The following is a 16,336-nucleotide window of genomic DNA, read 5'->3' as shown; positions in this document are numbered from 1 at the left end:
AGCGAGTGCGAGAAGGAGGGGGTAGTTGAGAAGCGCTTCCCCGCGGTCCCCACTCTCCCTCGGCGAGCGACCGGGGCGCACGGAGCGTGCACGGACGGACCCGCGCGGGCCGAGCTGCTGGGGGGGCGCCGGGCACCCGCTATCGACGGCCGGCTCTCCCCGCCCCGTCGCGCCCGTCCCGTCTCGTCCGGGCCGATGGCTCCTCCCGAGCCCCGCAGCCCGGGGGGCGCAGGGTAGAGCGCCGCGGCCCGGCCACAGCGTCCTAGGACCCTCGGGCCGCCCGGAGTCCCCGCCGTCCGTCTGGCGGGCTCGGGGAGCGCCCTGCCCCCGCCGCCCCCTCCCCCGAGCGGCGAGACAAGATGCTGCCCGGGCTCCCGCGCCTGCTGCAAGGTAGGGACCTGGGGTGGCCGGAGGTGGGTGGACTGGGGTAGTGGAAACACCCCTCGGGGAGGGGAGCAGGGCAGCCCCTCCCCAACTCCGGCCTAGGGTGGGGCAGGCATGGGGGTTAGGGGAGCCCCACAGGGGGCCGGCTGAGCGCCCGGCCCCGCCCCCGCCCCTCCGCTGGCTGGTTGCGGCCGGGTTGGGAGCCTGCGGGAGTGCGCGGTGTGCTCGTGACCGTGACTGAGTGGGGAACACCAGGGGCCAGCGAGCCCGAGCCGGCCGGGGGTTGGGAAGCTCAGGTTCTGCCGTCCCGGCTCCACCTGCTCCCGGGAACGTGGAGGACTCGGGCCGGCTGGGGAAGCGCCGACTCAGCAACTCCTGGAGCCCCGTGCCTCAGCACTTTCTGTCACCTGGGAGGTGAAGGGTGTGGGTAGGTGACCGACTATGAGGGTCCGGGGTGTAGCCAGGGTTCCAAAGGGCCCTCCTCTGTAGAACAGATGGCAGGCTAGTTCCACCGATTGAGGGATTGAAGGACAAGTGTGGGCCCGCGACTGGGGGCAGGGTTGAGAGGAGAATGGGTCAGAGGAGGGGTGGTGGGAAGAGGGTGGTAAGGGGGGAGAAAGTGGTTGGGGCTGTGGGAGAAGCTACAAAGGAAAATGAGGTATAAAGGTGAGTGGAGGGGTGGGGGATGTACAGCCCAGGAAATGGAGCTGAAGTGGGGAGGGGAAAGGAGAGGAGATTATGGGAGGGCTGGAAAGACATCATGACAGGGATCCAGAATTGGGGGTGGGGGGGAGTTACTGAAGCAAAGATGAAGATGACGGCTGGGACCCCCACCCCGGCCCCTTACTGGATCAGAAAGCAGTGGAGATGGGCTGGGGTGGTGAATAGAAGAGATTGGACCAGGAGGAGGGGGGCCCCCCCGGGACCCACAGATGGAGATAGGCTGGTGGGGGGCGGGGAGCTGGCTGGAGATGAGGGAAGGGAAGAGAAGAAAAGGGTGGGAGAGAGGGACGGGGTGGGGGCTTCCCAGAGAGGAGACAAAGAAGCTTCTGGTAACCACTTCCACGTGTAAAGCCCTGCCTTCCCACCCTGCTCTTGCTCGTTTCTCCCACCCCTTCTCTGAGGAGGGGCTGGTGGGCCAGGCTGGGGGCTCTGGGCTCAGGGCCTTGGGGGCAGCTGCAAGGGGGAGAGGGTGGGTACTCTGGCTTCGTGCTGCCATTTATATCTCTGGGCCCCGTCGGAGCCTGCAGCCACCGCCACAGTAGCTGCTTATTTTGGGGTGTCACATTCTGGCAGAGTGAGAAGCTGTTTGCAGCAGCTCTAACCCTCGTCGCCCGCGTCAGTGCCTCCCCAGGCCCCTGCGTCACTGGCTTCACCACCTCCATCCCATCTCAACTCCCACCTCCTCAGCCCCGGCCCCCTCAGCATCTGCCCTGTAGGGCCTGGCCCTTCCTCGAAGCCTGCTGGACAAGGGCCCTGAGCTACCTCTTCCAGGACCGGAGGCCTGACCCCCATCAGCTTTCTGTCTAGGGCCCACCCTGGGCCAACCCCCCCTGTCCTGTGTGCTGGCACCCCAACTCCTGTCAGCCCTCCTCGAATGGATCCCCTTCCTTCCATGGGACTCCTGGGGTGAGAGCAGCTTCTGACCCCTGGTACTCCAGTTGGTCTAGGGTCCTTGACCATCATCCCTAGGGCAATGGATACTTTGGGGCTCTGGACCTCTCAGTTGTCCGAGTCGATACGTGTTCTGGCCTCTATTACATTTCCTGGCCAAACCTTCTGGACACTGGTCGTCTCTTCTAGGAAAGTTTCCAACAGTACCTGGGTCTCCTAACGGTGACTCCAAAAGGCCATCCTGCCACAGACTAGTGGCTGACCCAGCCCCAGGCACCTGGACTCTGTGTGTGCCCCCACTTCCTCTCTAGGCCATGCAGAGCTGGTCTCCAGAGGCCAGAGAGACCCCTCTCACCATCCCTACCTTTTAATGTGGGCTCCACTTTGAACTAGTTGATGGCCTGAGGCAGCCTACTGCCTGTTCCAGAGCCTCCCTTCCCTCTGGGGAAAAATGGGGACCATGATGGTGACCTTACAGTGGGATATGTGATGCATGCTCTAATCTCTGGATCAAGACGTTGATGTGTGAAAATAGGCTGCCTGGCACACAGTAGGTGCTTAATATGATGGGACCCTCCTTTACCCAATGTACCCAGCTGCCAAGTCAGGCCATCACCAGCAGATTTGGTGGGGAGACTGGGGAGAGGATGGGGTGGGAAGCGAGGGGGACGGATGAGATAAATGCTTCCGAGAAAGATACAGAAGGCAAGGCTGTCAGGGGTCAGGAAGGGCTGGGCTGCTCGCTCAGAAAATGGCCCTGCCCTTTTCCAGCCCCAGGGGACCCCCTGTCAGATGACATGTCACTTTAGAGGGTGCTGAGGGGTCCCCCTGCCACCTGCCATCCCTGACACCCTGTGCCTTTTTCCCCAGTCTCTACTGGGAATCACAGCCTGGGGACCGGAGTGGAGCAAGGAGGCTCTGAAGTGGTAGCCAAGAGACTAAGACATGGCTGGGTAAGGGAGCTGACTGAGGCCAGAAAGGGAAGGGCACCCAGCAGGCAGGAATGAGAGGAATGGAGGGAGGGGAAGGCACAGCTTGCCAGCCTCCGCTGCCCGCCTGCTGCCCAGGGCGCTGAAGAGCTGGGCCTGGGGGCCGAGAAGCCTGGAGCCCCCCACCTTCCCCTCCTCCTCGCCTCCAGTGAGAGCCGCAGCCTGAATTATGGATGAGGCTCCTTGGGTTACAGCTGCTTTGCGGCGAGGGCCAGAAATGGCAACAGAGTCGCTGGCTCTGGCTCGAAGCGGCTGCCATGGCAGGGGTCCCCCACTCAGGGTCCCTCCTCAGATAGCCTGCAGGGACCACTGACCTGGGCTGGGGAATGTAGGCTGCAGTGAGGTAGGGGGTTACTGGGCAAGAGAGGACGTGTCAGAGAGAGGGGAGCATTGGCCACATCAAGGACTTCGGAGGTAGGGGTTGTGGGTGAGGGATGCATGGGGGCCCTCACCAGCTCTGGGAGACCTCCAAGCTGGAGAAACTAGGGGACTGGCCCCTATCCTCGGGGCCTCTGGGCCTCCATGACCCTTTTTGCTGTCAGGTAGCAGGCAGCCTGGGAGCGTGGGGGAGCTCCTCTGTAATCCTCCAGAGGGAGGCTAGGATTAAGAGATCAGGGAAGGATTTGGCTTCCTCTGGTGTCAAGTCCTTGGGGAAGCAGATCTGAGAGGGTGACTCTGACAGGAAGGGAAGTGGCCTGGCTGGGTGTCAGAAGCCTCCTTTCTGGCCCTGGGCCCGCCACCACTTTGCTGTGTGACCTTGGGCAAGTCACTTGCCCTCTCTGGGCCCCCGTTTCCACCTCAGTGGAGCAGGAGGTTGAACCCGATGATCCTGGAGAATCTTTCCAGCTCTGCTATGACCATGTCTATGCCCCAGTCCCCAAGCATTGTGACACCCACCGGGCTGGGTTCCCCCACCATGCTCCCTCGCCCCACCCCTGCCTGGTTCGAATGAGGGGTGAGAGACAGGCTCCTCCACCCCACGTGGCTCCGAGCAACCAGGGAGGAGAAAGTAATCGTGAAACGCCGCCCGGGGGAGGGGTGAGAAGGGCCGAGAAAGGCAGAGGCGGTGTGAACGAATGGAACAGCAGTGGCTGTGTCACTGGGTATTATTACATCACACCCTGCCTACACACGCATGGGGCCCGGCGCTCACACACGCGGAGGACAGCCAGCACACGCTCTCGCACGCACACGCTCTCACGCGCACACACGCATCGTCCCCTACCCTGAGCCCACCCCTGTGGTGTGTGTTCCCACCAGAGGTGGCCACTGGAGCAGCTGGGAGAGCACGGCCACACCTGGCTCGGTGGCACTTCAGGTGGTGAGCAGCTGGCTCACAGTCCCCCAGAATCACATGCACACGAGGAGTTCTTACACTCTGACTTCGGGAGCGGGAGATGCTCGCAGCCCTGCACCCAGGAGCAGGCCGGCGGGTGCAAGGCACAGCCTCAGAATAGCCACACCAAAAAACACCCATTCAGTCCCTCCTGGGCCTAGGAGCCAGGGAGCCTGGGTCCTTGGGATCAAGGGCCAGGCTCCACCTTTCTGTCTTCTCATGTTGCCTCTAGGCAATAGAGGTGAATCCCTGCCTGGCTTTGGGGGCACAGGGCACCCTTTCCTCCAGAATTGTTATCAGCTGCAATCAGGGCGGGTGGCAAGGGTGATGAGGGGACTTGTACCCCCTGTGATGGCACAGGAACACCGGGGGTGATGGGAGACTCCTTAGCCCCCAGCCCTTTGCTCTCATAGGACCTGCCCCATCTGTATCAGGCGGGGCTTGACTGTGTCTAACCCTCAAAAGTTCCTTTGGGGGGGGCGGGGGCGGGGCGGGGCGGGGACAGTAGTAAACGAGAGTGACTGGGGGTGGCGGTGAAGGTTGCTGGGCTCACCCAGGGATGCTGACTCTGCAGTGGGGGCCTAGTAAACTGCATTCTCTCTGAGACTAGCTGGTTGCAAGTGGTGGGGAGAACCAATGAGCCCGGGACCCTCAGGACTCCCCATTTGAGGGACACGGCAGGAAGAGAAGAGAGGCAGGAGCGAGGCACCAAGCGAAGCCGGTCCATCCCCAGGCTGGCCAGGTGGCCTTACTCACAGAGGCTCTCGGGTCTGTCTGGGTGGCTCTCACCTGAGGCCATTAATATAGCCCAAGGGCCAGCTGGCAGGGTCTGGAGACAGCTGGCTTCCACCACTGTGTCTGCTGGCATCTGCTCAGACAGAGTTGCCACTGAGCCCTCTACCAACAGCAGCCCCCCCTCCCCCAGAAACAGTCGGGCCAGGTGTTCCTACTGAGGGAAAAGCCCGTCCCTAAAGCAGTCCAGGCACAGAGGGGAAAGACTGGGTGGAAAGTTCGGATGTGTGCCAGAAACGTGAAACACATCCCAGCGCCCTGAGAAATGTCCTCCTGGGACACCTCTACTTTTCCACATACCAGGACCCTCAAAAAGGAGACAGGGCCAGCACTTCTTCTTGGGACTCTGAAGTTGCACTCAGAACAGCCCCTTCCCCTCCTTGCCCCCCAACACACACAATTTAGCCCTGGCCTTTACAGAGTGGGCAGGCCCCAGGTGGCCCGCACGCCTGCCCTGGCAGCCTGCCCAGTAAAGCCCTCCCCTCTCTCCACAGGTCCTGCCTCGGCCTGCCTCCTGCTGACACTCCTGGCCCTGGCCCTGCCTCCTGCAGCCCCCAGCTGCCCTATGCTCTGTACCTGCTACTCGTCCCCGCCCACCGTCAGCTGCCAGGCCAACAACTTCTCCTCGGTGCCGCTGTCCCTGCCGCCCAGCACACAGCGACTGTTCCTGCAGAACAACCTCATCCGCACGCTGCGGCCTGGTACCTTCGGGCCCAACCTGCTCACCCTGTGGCTCTTCTCCAACAACCTCTCCACCATCTACCCGGGCACCTTCCGCCGCCTGCAGGCGCTCGAGGAGCTGGACCTGGGCGACAACCGCCACCTGCGCTCCCTGGAGCCCGACACCTTCCAGGGCCTGGACCGGCTGCAGTCCCTGCATCTGTACCGCTGCCAGCTCAGCAGCCTGCCCGGCAACATCTTCCGAGGCCTGGTCAGCCTGCAGTACCTCTACCTCCAGGAGAACAGCCTGCTCCACCTCCAGGTAAGCCTGCCCTGCCGCATCGCCCTCCTGCCTCAGTGGCTCCTTCTATTTCCCTGCTCCAATTCTAAATTTAAGGAGCGCTGGTGAACATCATGGTCAGCAGTTCAAAACCACCAGCAAGCACCTCCTTGAAGAAAGGCTGGACTTTCTACTCTTGTGAACCACTAGGAGTCAGCACTGACTCATTGGCAGTGAGTTTGGGTTTAGGCTTGGGTTTCTAAGTTTAAGGAGCCAGGCTGACATCGTGGTTACAAATTGGGCTGCTAACTGCAAGGTCAGGAGTTCGAAACCACCAGCCGCTCCATGGGAAAAAGATGAGTCTTTCTACTCCTGTAAAGAGTTACTATCTCAGAAACCCACAGGGGCAGTTCTACACTGTCTTATGGGGTGGTTGTGAGTCGGCATCGATTCGATGGCAGTTTGTTTTTTCCTCCAAAGTTTTAGAGGGTTCTAGTGGTACAGCAGGATAAGCATTGTTGGGCTGCTGACTGCATGGTCAGTGGTTCAAACCCAATGGCCACTCTTTGGGAGAAAGATGAGGCTGCCTGCTCCTGTAGAAGATTTAGTCACCGGGGTGGTGGTTTTTCTCAGTTCTATCTCCGTTTTCTTTACTCGGCTATTCTATCTGCCTTCCTTGGTCTACCCCAGGCGGTCTGCTCCCAACACATCTGTGTTTGATGAAAACAGAGATGTTGGTGGTGTCAACCCATCCAGAGCCCCACAGAAGTAAGGCCTGGCAATTCATTTCTGTAATGACCCCTGGCTTTCACTGCCGCTGAGAGCAGCTCCTATGTGTGCAGGGTACAGCTGTGTGTGCCCGACAGGGGCTCCAAGAGAGCCGCCAGGCCTGTCTTCTGAGCTGCCTCTGGGTGGCTTCCATCTGCCAACCTTTCAGCTTCCGGTTCAACTCCTGATCAGTTACACTGCCCAGAGAGCAGTAGCTGGAAGCCCCAGTTTGGGCAGTTCTGCTCTGTAACTGTGTCTCCATGAGTGAGAATCCATTTGAAGGCAATGGGTTTGGGTTCCACTTCTCTTGCGCCAACTTTCCTAGTCCCTCGCTTTCTCCCTCTGCCTGTCTGTTGGTCTACCCCTTTTGGTCCCTCTGCCGCTCTCCACTCTCCACTAACTTGCCTCCCCCGTCTGTCTGTCTCCCTTCACACACCCACTCTACACACACCCCCATGTCTGTCTGAGTGTATGTACGCATCTCTTTCTGTGGTTCCCCGCGCCCCCCCCCACCTGCCATTTGCCTTTAGGGGGCTCTGCCAAGAGGCCTGTGGCAGCTTTCTCACCCCACCCCCCACCTGGGTCCTCCCACAGCCCGGGAAAGTGGAGCGAGAGGGCAGAATCACCTGCCCCAGTGTGTTCCAGAAAGGTTCTGCCTCTCACCAGCCTCCTGGGCAATGGGGCAGAGGGAAACCCCACCTTCTAGAGCAGTGGTTCTCAACCTTCCTCATGCCGTGACCCTTTCATGAAGTTCCTCATGTGGTGATGACCCCCCCATCATAAAATTCTTTTCATTGCTCCATCATCACTGTCATTTTGCTACTGTGATGAATTGGGTGACCCCTGTGAAAGGGTCCTTCGACCCCCACAGGTTCAGAACCGCTGTTCTAGAGCCTTGTCCCTCAAACCTGTCCCCTCTGCTCGCTTGGGGGAAGACGATGACAGCAGCGATGACAGCAGCAGGGAGGCAGACTTGTCAAAGCAAGGGAACACGGATGCCCTGGAAACGGAAGGAATGGCAGTCACTTATTTATCTTGATTATTATCGATCTAATTATTGTTTATTGTTGTTGTTATGTTGACTGTTTGACAGTCAATTCCTGCCTTTTCATTTCCCCAGGAAGCAGCCACACCCCTCCAAACCACCCAAGGGGGAAAAAATTCCTCTTCTTTCTACACCACCTCTGACTTGGAGGGGGTGGGGGAATCTAAAACCTCTGCCCCACAGACCTGGGAGGCCAATCCTCATCCCCAGCTGGGGGGCGGGGGTGGGTGGTGACCCTGCTGGTCTCCAGATCTGGCAATGGTTGATAGTGCTGTTCGTGTGAGGACCCACCTCTGCTAGGCACTGAGGGACAGCCTTGCCAAACAGGCAACAGTCCCCTGCCTTCATAGAAATACCCTTACGGTGGGGACACAGAAATGGTTTGTGCTCAGTGGAACCCACCCAGCATGCCTTGGGAGGAAGGCCTGGCGAGCCACTTCTGGAAAGATCTCAGCCAAGAAAAGCCTTTGGAGCGCCTCTGCTCTGTGACCCACTGGGCGGAGAGGAGTCACCTCTGCTCTGTGACCCACTGGGCGGAGAGGAGTCGACATCCGCTTGACAGCTTTTTTGGGGGGTGGGGTGGAGGAAGGGAGGAGGCCAACTGGAAGTCAAATACATGGTAGGATGGGAAACTATGCTGTGTGTTATTATTGTATCCATCGTAATTCCATGCCCACACTGTGGGCTGTGCGAAGCACTTGGCGGGTCTCAACCCTGCCCTTTGCCAGAATGGTGACTTCCTTATAAACCTCTTGGGCCTCTGTTTTCCCATCTGGAAAAGGGGAGGTCGCAGTAGCCCCTATCTCCTAGGGATCTTACAAGGATGAAATGCATGAATAATTTATAAAGCCCTTAGAATAGTGCTTGGCATACGGTAAGCACTATGTAAATGCTTGTTAAGAGGCTATTAAGAACAACCAACCAAAGAAACGTCATCCAGCAGCTACGGGGATGGCTTGAGAACATGCTTGTCTATGAACTTAGAGATTGGAGTCAACTTCAAAGATTTCCCTGAGGTCCTGGGGGTCCCTAGAACCCTGCACCCTTAACGTGCCTTAACTTACTTACTCAGCACGTCACAGCCTCCCTGGGATCCTGCTGGTGTGGCAGGTTGAGCACTGACCTGCCAACCCAAAGGTCTTAACCAGGCACTCCTGCCCAGGAGAATGATGAGGCTGTCTGTTTCTATAGAGATTGACAGCTGTGAAAACCCCAGGGAGCCGTTCTATTCTGCCCCCACAGGGACACTATCAGTTGGAATCAACTCAACAGAGGTGGATTTGGGCCACCCTTTGCAAAATGCACCCATGCACCCCATCTCATTCGCAAATCTCGTCAGGAGATGGGGGTGCCAACGTGGTGCACGAGGTTAACATGCTCACTGCTCACCAAAAGGTTGGAAATCTGACTCCACCCAGAGGCACCTCACAAGAAAGGACAGACTTACGAAAAACAGCCTTCTAGTGGGGGGGATGGGGGATGACCAAACAGCCCTATGGCACATAGTTCTCCCCTGACATACATGGGGTCACCCTGAGGCAGGGTTGACTTGGTGGCCACTAGGTGGTGGTGATGGTGGTGGTTTGGGGTTAGGATATGGTTGTCATCCTTCTTGCCAGCCAAGAAATGGGTGTCCTAAGACTCCATAACTCAGTGGTTCTCAACCTTCCTCAGGCCGCGACCCTTTCATACAGTTCCTCACGTGGTGCCCTCACCCCAACTATAAAATTATGTTCGTTGCTACTTCATCACTGTCATTCTGCTACTGTTACAAATCAGGCGGCCCCTGTGAAAGGATCGTTCAATCCCCAAAGGGGTGGTGACCCACAGGTTGGAAATCGCTGCCCTAATTCTTGTAGGCCTCTAGCGGTCTCTCATTTGAAGTCTCATAAACCCTTGTCCCTGTGAGTGGGGGCTCTATGTTCTCAGCATCCCATTGAACTTCACAGCAGTGTGGCCATGGAGAGGGCTGTACCCATTTGACAGGGAGGAAGGTTCCCAAGGCCCAGGGGCCTGCCTGATGCCACACATGGGAGAGCCACAGGGTCTGACCTCCTCAGCCGAGGCCATTTTCATCACTAAGGGGCCCCCATAGGGTTTGTCTGGGCAAGGGATGTCCTCAGAGGCCCCGCCCGGCCTACCAGACTGAGGGTGGCATCTTGGCTCCTAGATGCCTTTGAAGGAAACATTACTTAGCCCCTTTCCCTCTCCACCTCATCTCTAAAACAGCAGCGATAATCCCAAAACCAAGCTCACTGCCACCGAGTTGATGGCAACTCAGAGCGGCCCTATAGGGCAAAGTGGAACTACCCAGGTGAGTGTCTGAGACTGTGACTCTTACGGGAGAAGAAAGGCCCGTCTTTCTCCCGAGGAGCTGCTGATGGGTTTAAACTACTGACCTTGCAGTTAACAGCCCAACTGGTAACCACAACACCACCAGGGCTCCTAGGGTGACAACAGCGCTGTGATTTTATGGCGGACCTAAGGGAAGAGTGTGAGTTTGAGAACATAAGGCATTTCAGCACACCCGAAAGGACAGAGGTTCCAATCCATCCGGCAGCACCTCAGAAGAAAGATCTGGCCATCTATCCTAAGAATTAGCCCCTAAAAGTTCTACAGAGCACAGCTCTCCTGATACCCAGGGGGCGGCCATGAGTCCGTGCCAGCCCCTAAGCAACAGGTGGTGGAGTAGGTAGTGTTAATAGTACTACTACGTCTGAGACCTCCTTACCAACACACATCGTTGAGTGGGTCGCAGGGAAGGGCCTGGGATCAGAGGGTCCGAGTTTGAATCCTCACACTGAGACGTTCTAATGATATTGTTAGGATGTTGCTTCCCCTCTCCCTGAACCTGTTTCCTCATCTGTAAAATGGGAGTGACAGTGACACCATCCTCAAAGAACAGCGACAAGGAGTGAGTTTGAGTTTGTAAAGCACATGCACTGTGTGGAATAAATCGTGTCATTGTGACCCAACAGCCCCCCAACCTCCCTTTGTCAGCTCTCCGGCCCACAGCAGTCAGGGCCTGAGGTCGGGATGAGCCTGGGCAGAGACCCACCTCTTGGGGTGTGCTTGGGCTGTCTGGCGTGGGAAGTGGTGGTTCCACACACCCTGGCATGAGCGGTCCCAGGCATCATGGGAAGGGAGTGTCTTCACACCTGGCCTTTTATAGAGGAGCAAGAAACAGTGTTCTTGCCTGTGAACTGCCTGGCGGAACTAGGCTGGGAGCTGCCACAGGCAGGTGAGGAAACACGTGGGCTGGGGTGAGAGGCACCGGGTGCAGGTGTGAGCTGGGAGGGAGCCAGGCCTGCCCAGGAGGGAGGCTGTGGAGGTCCAAGGACACCCCATCGGTGGGAGTGCCTGCTGCTGCCTGGTGGCCACTCCTGTGTTCCCGGGACTCAGTCACCCTCCCCTCACGGAGCTTAACTCCGACGTAGATGGTAAAGACCGGGACTGGTTCTCTTTGCAGTGTGCAGCGTGCGTGGTATGGGAGAACGTCTCTGCACCCAGGCAGACCTGGGTCTGAATCCAATTTGCTGTGTGGCTTTGGGCAAATGACTTAACCTCTCTGAGCCTCAACGGACCCATCTGTGAGGTGGCTGGGGTTGGTGGTGAGAATGAAAGAACGTGGCTTGGTGTCTGGCTCAGAGTAAGCTCCCACCCAATACTACTGTTCGTCGGTGCCGCCCAGTCAGTTCCGACTCACACTGACCCCCAACAAGCCACTGGCCGGTCCTGTGTCATCCTCAGTCGTGGATGGCATGAAGGCCGGTGATGCAGCCACTGTGTCCATCCTCCTCCTTTCCGATGACCCCATTTTACCAACTCATGGTAACGGTCATGTTCCTTGAGGGGCTCTGGGTGTGCCATGGGCGAGGCATTGGCTCCCCTCTGCAAGGCCCGTGGTTCAGAACCACCGGCTGGATGAAGCTGCCCGCTCCCATATAGGGATACTCTCGGAAACCCTGCATGGCGTCACCACAAATGAGAACCCCCTCAATGGCAGTGGGGTTGGTTGGGGTTTTTTTGCTGCCTTTTTAGCTCATTCCTTCCAGAGTTCCTGAGTGGTCTAACTGGGTGACGTGCTTAACTACTAACTAGAAGCTTGGAGGGTCAAGTCTACCCAGAGGTGCCTCTGAAGAAAAGCCTGGTAAACCATGTGCAAAAAATCAACTGTTGCCACCTCTATGGAGTAGTCCTACTCCGTCACACGGGGCGTCACCATGAGTTGGCGTGACACGAGTGGTGACCGGTTGATCAGCTCCCCCATTAGACAGCGAGGGTGTCGAGGCTAGTCAGGGGCTCAGTCTAGCACTCACCTCAGCCTGACGACAGGGGTCCCAGGGTGGCACAAACAGTTGGCACTCAACTGTTAACCTAGAGGTTGGCAGTTTGAAACCAGCCAGCAGCACCAAGGAAGAAAGGCTGGGTGGTAAGCTTTAGTGAAAATTGCAGCCAACGAGCCCCTGGGGGCAGTTCTACCCTGTAACTGAGGGAGTCACCCCCAGACAGAATTGACATGGCAGCTCGGATGTTGAAAGTTTTTCTTCTTCGGCTCACTCCAGAGGGAAACTGTTCAGTGCCTTGTCGGTGAAGCTCGAATCATCACCCACCACGTGTTAGCGGTTGTCTTCTCTGAGACCACACTCCCCAATCTCTGAAATGGGGCTGATGATATTACCCGGTGGTCACAGCTTGGGCTGCTCACGGTAAGGTGAGCAGTTCGAAACCACCAGCCCCTCCAAGGGAGAAAGACAGGGCTTTCTACTCTTGTAGAGTTAGGGTCTGAGCAACCCACACGGCCAGTTCTGCCTTGCCCCTACCAGGTCGCTATGAGTTGGCATCAACTCGATGGCTGCGTGTTTGGATTTGGGTTTTTGTTTTGTTTTTTTAATAGGGTGTTCACTGACCCTCGAGGGTCAGTGGGGGAAAGGAAAACCTCGGCAAGATGGATTGCTACCGCGGGGCTGAAGCAGGCCCCGGGCGGGTTTCCTTCTGTGGTACATCAACAGTAGCTAACTACAACAGTAGGGTTCCAGGAGCCCTGTGGCCCAGTGGTTAAGCTCTCCGCTGCTAAATGAAAGCTCAGCGGTTCAAACCTGCTGCATTTCCAGTAAAAGCTAAGGCAGTCTGCCCCTGTGGGACCACAGCTTTGGAAATTCAGTGGGACCATTCTATTCCGCTGGCAGTGGTACGGGCACGGTAGGGTTAGGATGGCCAATGACAGTGTGGGCTCTGGGTGGTCCCCAGTAGATCTCTCATTCAGTCAAGGCTTGATGGTGCTGATGCTGGTGCTTCCTTGGGCAGGGGCCCCTTTGGGCAGGGTGGCTGCTCAGCATTGCTTGGGTGAATGGCGGCTAGCCGACTCATAAATATCGGATGAGATGGCATCTGAAGGATCAACAACCCCAAGTGCCTCTTTCACAAGCTGGGGTCCAGAGAGGTTCTTGGCGCTGCCCAGGGTCACACCCCCAGTGGGGCTGACTGGAGTCAGAACCCGGAAGTTGGAAGGAGATGAGGCTTAAAGCAGGACACTATCCGGGAATGGGATGGGATGGATTCTTCCGTGAGCTTCCAAATGGATGCAGAAAGCTGTGAAGCAACCCAGTGCTGGGAAGGGGAGGATGTGGTCTTCCAGCGGAAGAGGATGTGCTGAGAAGGTGGGGTGGGGGAAGGGCGAGGGCAAGAGCTTATTAATGCACAGACAACGGGTTTCACAGTGGAGCGAGGAAAGCCCCGATTAGGGCGCTACATCCGGGGAAGTGGATTTGGCAACAGCTTGTGGGTCGTGGGGTAGACCCCAAGGCTGAGGCTCCGAAAAGAGGGACACACGAGGTCGGCAGAGAACTGAAGTGGGGAGAGGCACGGTGGAATTCTGGGGTCTGCATAGCGGGCCTGGGGGCTAGAAGCGCCTCAATTCCCTGGGATCTCCCATCTGTACCCGCCTCTGAAATGTCCATTATCCCTGCTTCCCCATCTCCGCCCTCCTCTCCCCACCTCCAGACCACACTGAGCGTGTCCTTCTCTTGCTGACATTTCATGAAAAGAAGAAACCCCCATCACTCACAGGGACTGGACGGTCAGGTGGAGTGGGCTGAGGTGGCGGGTGGGGGGTGAGGGGGCGGTTCAGGGAGCCAGCTGGAGACCTGAGCCAGGATTGGTGTGGTGGCAGCAAGAGGTGGGGAAGCTGGTGTCAGAGGCTGCGCACGCATGAAGGTTGAGGGGGGACGGATCTCAATGTGGCCAAGAAGAGGGTGTTTGGCAGGCTTAGTTCCTGCCTCGGAGACAGTGGATGCCAGATGGGAGGGGGCGAGCACCCGCGGGAGCACAGGAAGGTGGGGGCTGGGAGGTGGGGCATTCCCAGGCAGGAAAGGGAGGGCATGCCTGTCCCCAGACCCAGAGCTCCTGGCACCTGCTGACCCAGCAATGCCTCCGGCTGTGAGGTTCTGGCAAGCCTTTCCCCACCCCGACCCTGAAAAGAGGGCTGTGCTGGGGTCCCCATGCACTGACTCCCAGTCCTGGCCCCTAAGCTGGTGAAATGGTAAGGATGCAGTGGCCAGGCCCCCTCGCTAGAGAAGAAGCCACTCCACTGCCGTTCAAATTCTGACTCGGAGCAACCCTATGGGGCAGAGTGGAATGGTGCTGCAGCGTTTCCAAGACCCGTATCTTTACAGGATAGACTCGCCGAGATGGACTGACACTGGCTGTAACAGTGGGCCGTCCTGAGGCTGGCACTGGACCGGGCAATGTTGCGCTCTGTTGGCCATAGGGGCTGTCGGGAATGAGTTAGTACCGACCCCTAACAACGTTCACAGAAGCAGACTGCCACATCTCTCTCCCAAGGAGTGGGTTCAATTCGCCAACAGTTGGGTTCGCATCCACGTGCTTTCACCGCTGCGCTACCCGGGCTTCTTTGGCAGGATCCAATAGTCTGTACAGTTCGGTTTCCCCAGCACCAGCAGCAGCACCCAGGACCACAGGCTCTCGCCAAGGACCCACCCAGACCTGCAGCTTTGTAGCTCTGGGGGCGGTGCTGGAGAGTTCTGTTCTAAAGAACCCGCCCAGGGATTCTGCAGCTGCTGCTGTTTGAGAACCACTGGCGCCAAGTCTACTGCTTGTCCCACCGAAAGGAGAGGCGAGGCAGGATTCGAACCCACGGCCAGGAATCAAAAGGTGGCCCCAGTCTATCCTTCCTCCCCCTTCCCCTTGGTGGGGCTCCTGAGAAGCCCAGCTGGGTGAGGTCCAGGTGCGGGGGTCATTCTCATGGACGCCCCTCCCTCTCTCCACAGGATGACCTGTTCGCGGACCTGGCCAACCTGAGCCACCTCTTCCTCCACGGGAACCGCCTGCGGCTGCTCACAGAGCACGTGTTCCGCGGCCTGGGCAGCCTGGACCGGCTGCTGCTGCACGGGAACCGGCTGCAGGGCGTGCACCGCGCGGCCTTCCGCGGCCTGAGCCGCCTCACCATCCTCTACCTGTTCAACAACAGCCTGGCCTCGCTGCCTGGCGAAGCGCTGGCCGACCTGCCCGCGCTGGAGTTCCTGCGGCTCAACGCCAACCCCTGGGCCTGCGACTGCCGCGCGCGCCCGCTCTGGGCCTGGTTCCAGCGCGCGCGCGTGTCCAGCTCCGACGTGACGTGCGCCACGCCCCCCGAGCGCCAGGGCCGCGACCTGCGCACCCTCCGCGAGGCCGACTTCCTGGCCTGCCCGCCCGCGGTGCCCACGCGGCCCGGCAGCCGCGCCCGCGGCAACAGCTCCTCCAACCACCTGTACGGCGTGGCCGAGGCCGGCGCGCCGCCCGCCGACCCGTCCACCCTCTACCGAGACCTGCCCGCCGAGGACCCGCGGGGGCGCCAGGGCGGGGACGCGCCCACGGAGGACGACTACTGGGGGGGCTACGGGGGCGAGGACCAGCGGGGCGAGCAGACGTGCCCGGGCGCCGCCTGCCAGGCGCCCCCGGACTCCCGCGGGCCCGCGCTCGCCTCCGGGCTCCCCACCCCTCTCCTTTGCCTCCTGCTGCTGGCGCCCCATCACCTCTGACTGCGGTGCTGAGACGATAGGGGACCGGGGTGCCCCTGGAGCTGGGGCAGTGCCCCTAGTCTCCACCCCTGGCCTGGCTGCCTCTCGTCCCCATCCCTACCCTCTCGTCCCTGGGACCAGGCCACCCTTTCCCGGTGGATGGCTTCTCCAGGAGGGCGTGTCCGGGGCGCTCCGCCCTTTCCTCCAACTCCTGCCGTTAACTCTTCCCCTTTTTAAAGTTGGGCAGCCCCCCCCCAAAAAAAGCTGCTGATTCCCCCCACCCCTTCCCAAGGCCCGCAGTGGACTCCCAGGGCAAATCTGCCTGCAGAGCGGCTCTTGCCGCGGAGACTAGGAAACTGCGGAGAAGAGTGGAAAACTGGGAGGGACGTCTCGCCCACGCTGACCCCAGAGCCCTGCCCCCTTTGTCCCACCCCACCCCACCCCCAGCCT

The 16,336-nt window shown here is 59.0% G+C and overlaps 1 protein-coding gene across 1 annotated transcript; it reads left to right on the top strand.

The window, feature by feature from the left end:
- The first annotated feature begins 359 nt into the window (after positions 1-359).
- On the top strand, positions 360-15,907 carry RTN4RL2 (reticulon 4 receptor like 2). The gene is made up of 3 exons (XM_075548114.1): positions 360-390; positions 5,610-6,097; positions 15,158-15,907. Exons 1-3 carry the CDS (start codon positions 360-362, stop codon positions 15,905-15,907), a joined length of 1,269 nt encoding a protein of 422 aa, XP_075404229.1.
- The last annotated feature ends 429 nt before the right edge of the window (positions 15,908-16,336 follow it).

This window comes from Tenrec ecaudatus, chromosome 4 (genome assembly GCF_050624435.1).
Source record: "Tenrec ecaudatus isolate mTenEca1 chromosome 4, mTenEca1.hap1, whole genome shotgun sequence".
Taxonomy (NCBI): Eukaryota; Metazoa; Chordata; class Mammalia; order Afrosoricida; family Tenrecidae; genus Tenrec; species Tenrec ecaudatus.
The sequence above is the reverse complement of the archived record's forward strand: the minus strand, read 5'-3'. Positions and strand labels throughout refer to the sequence as shown.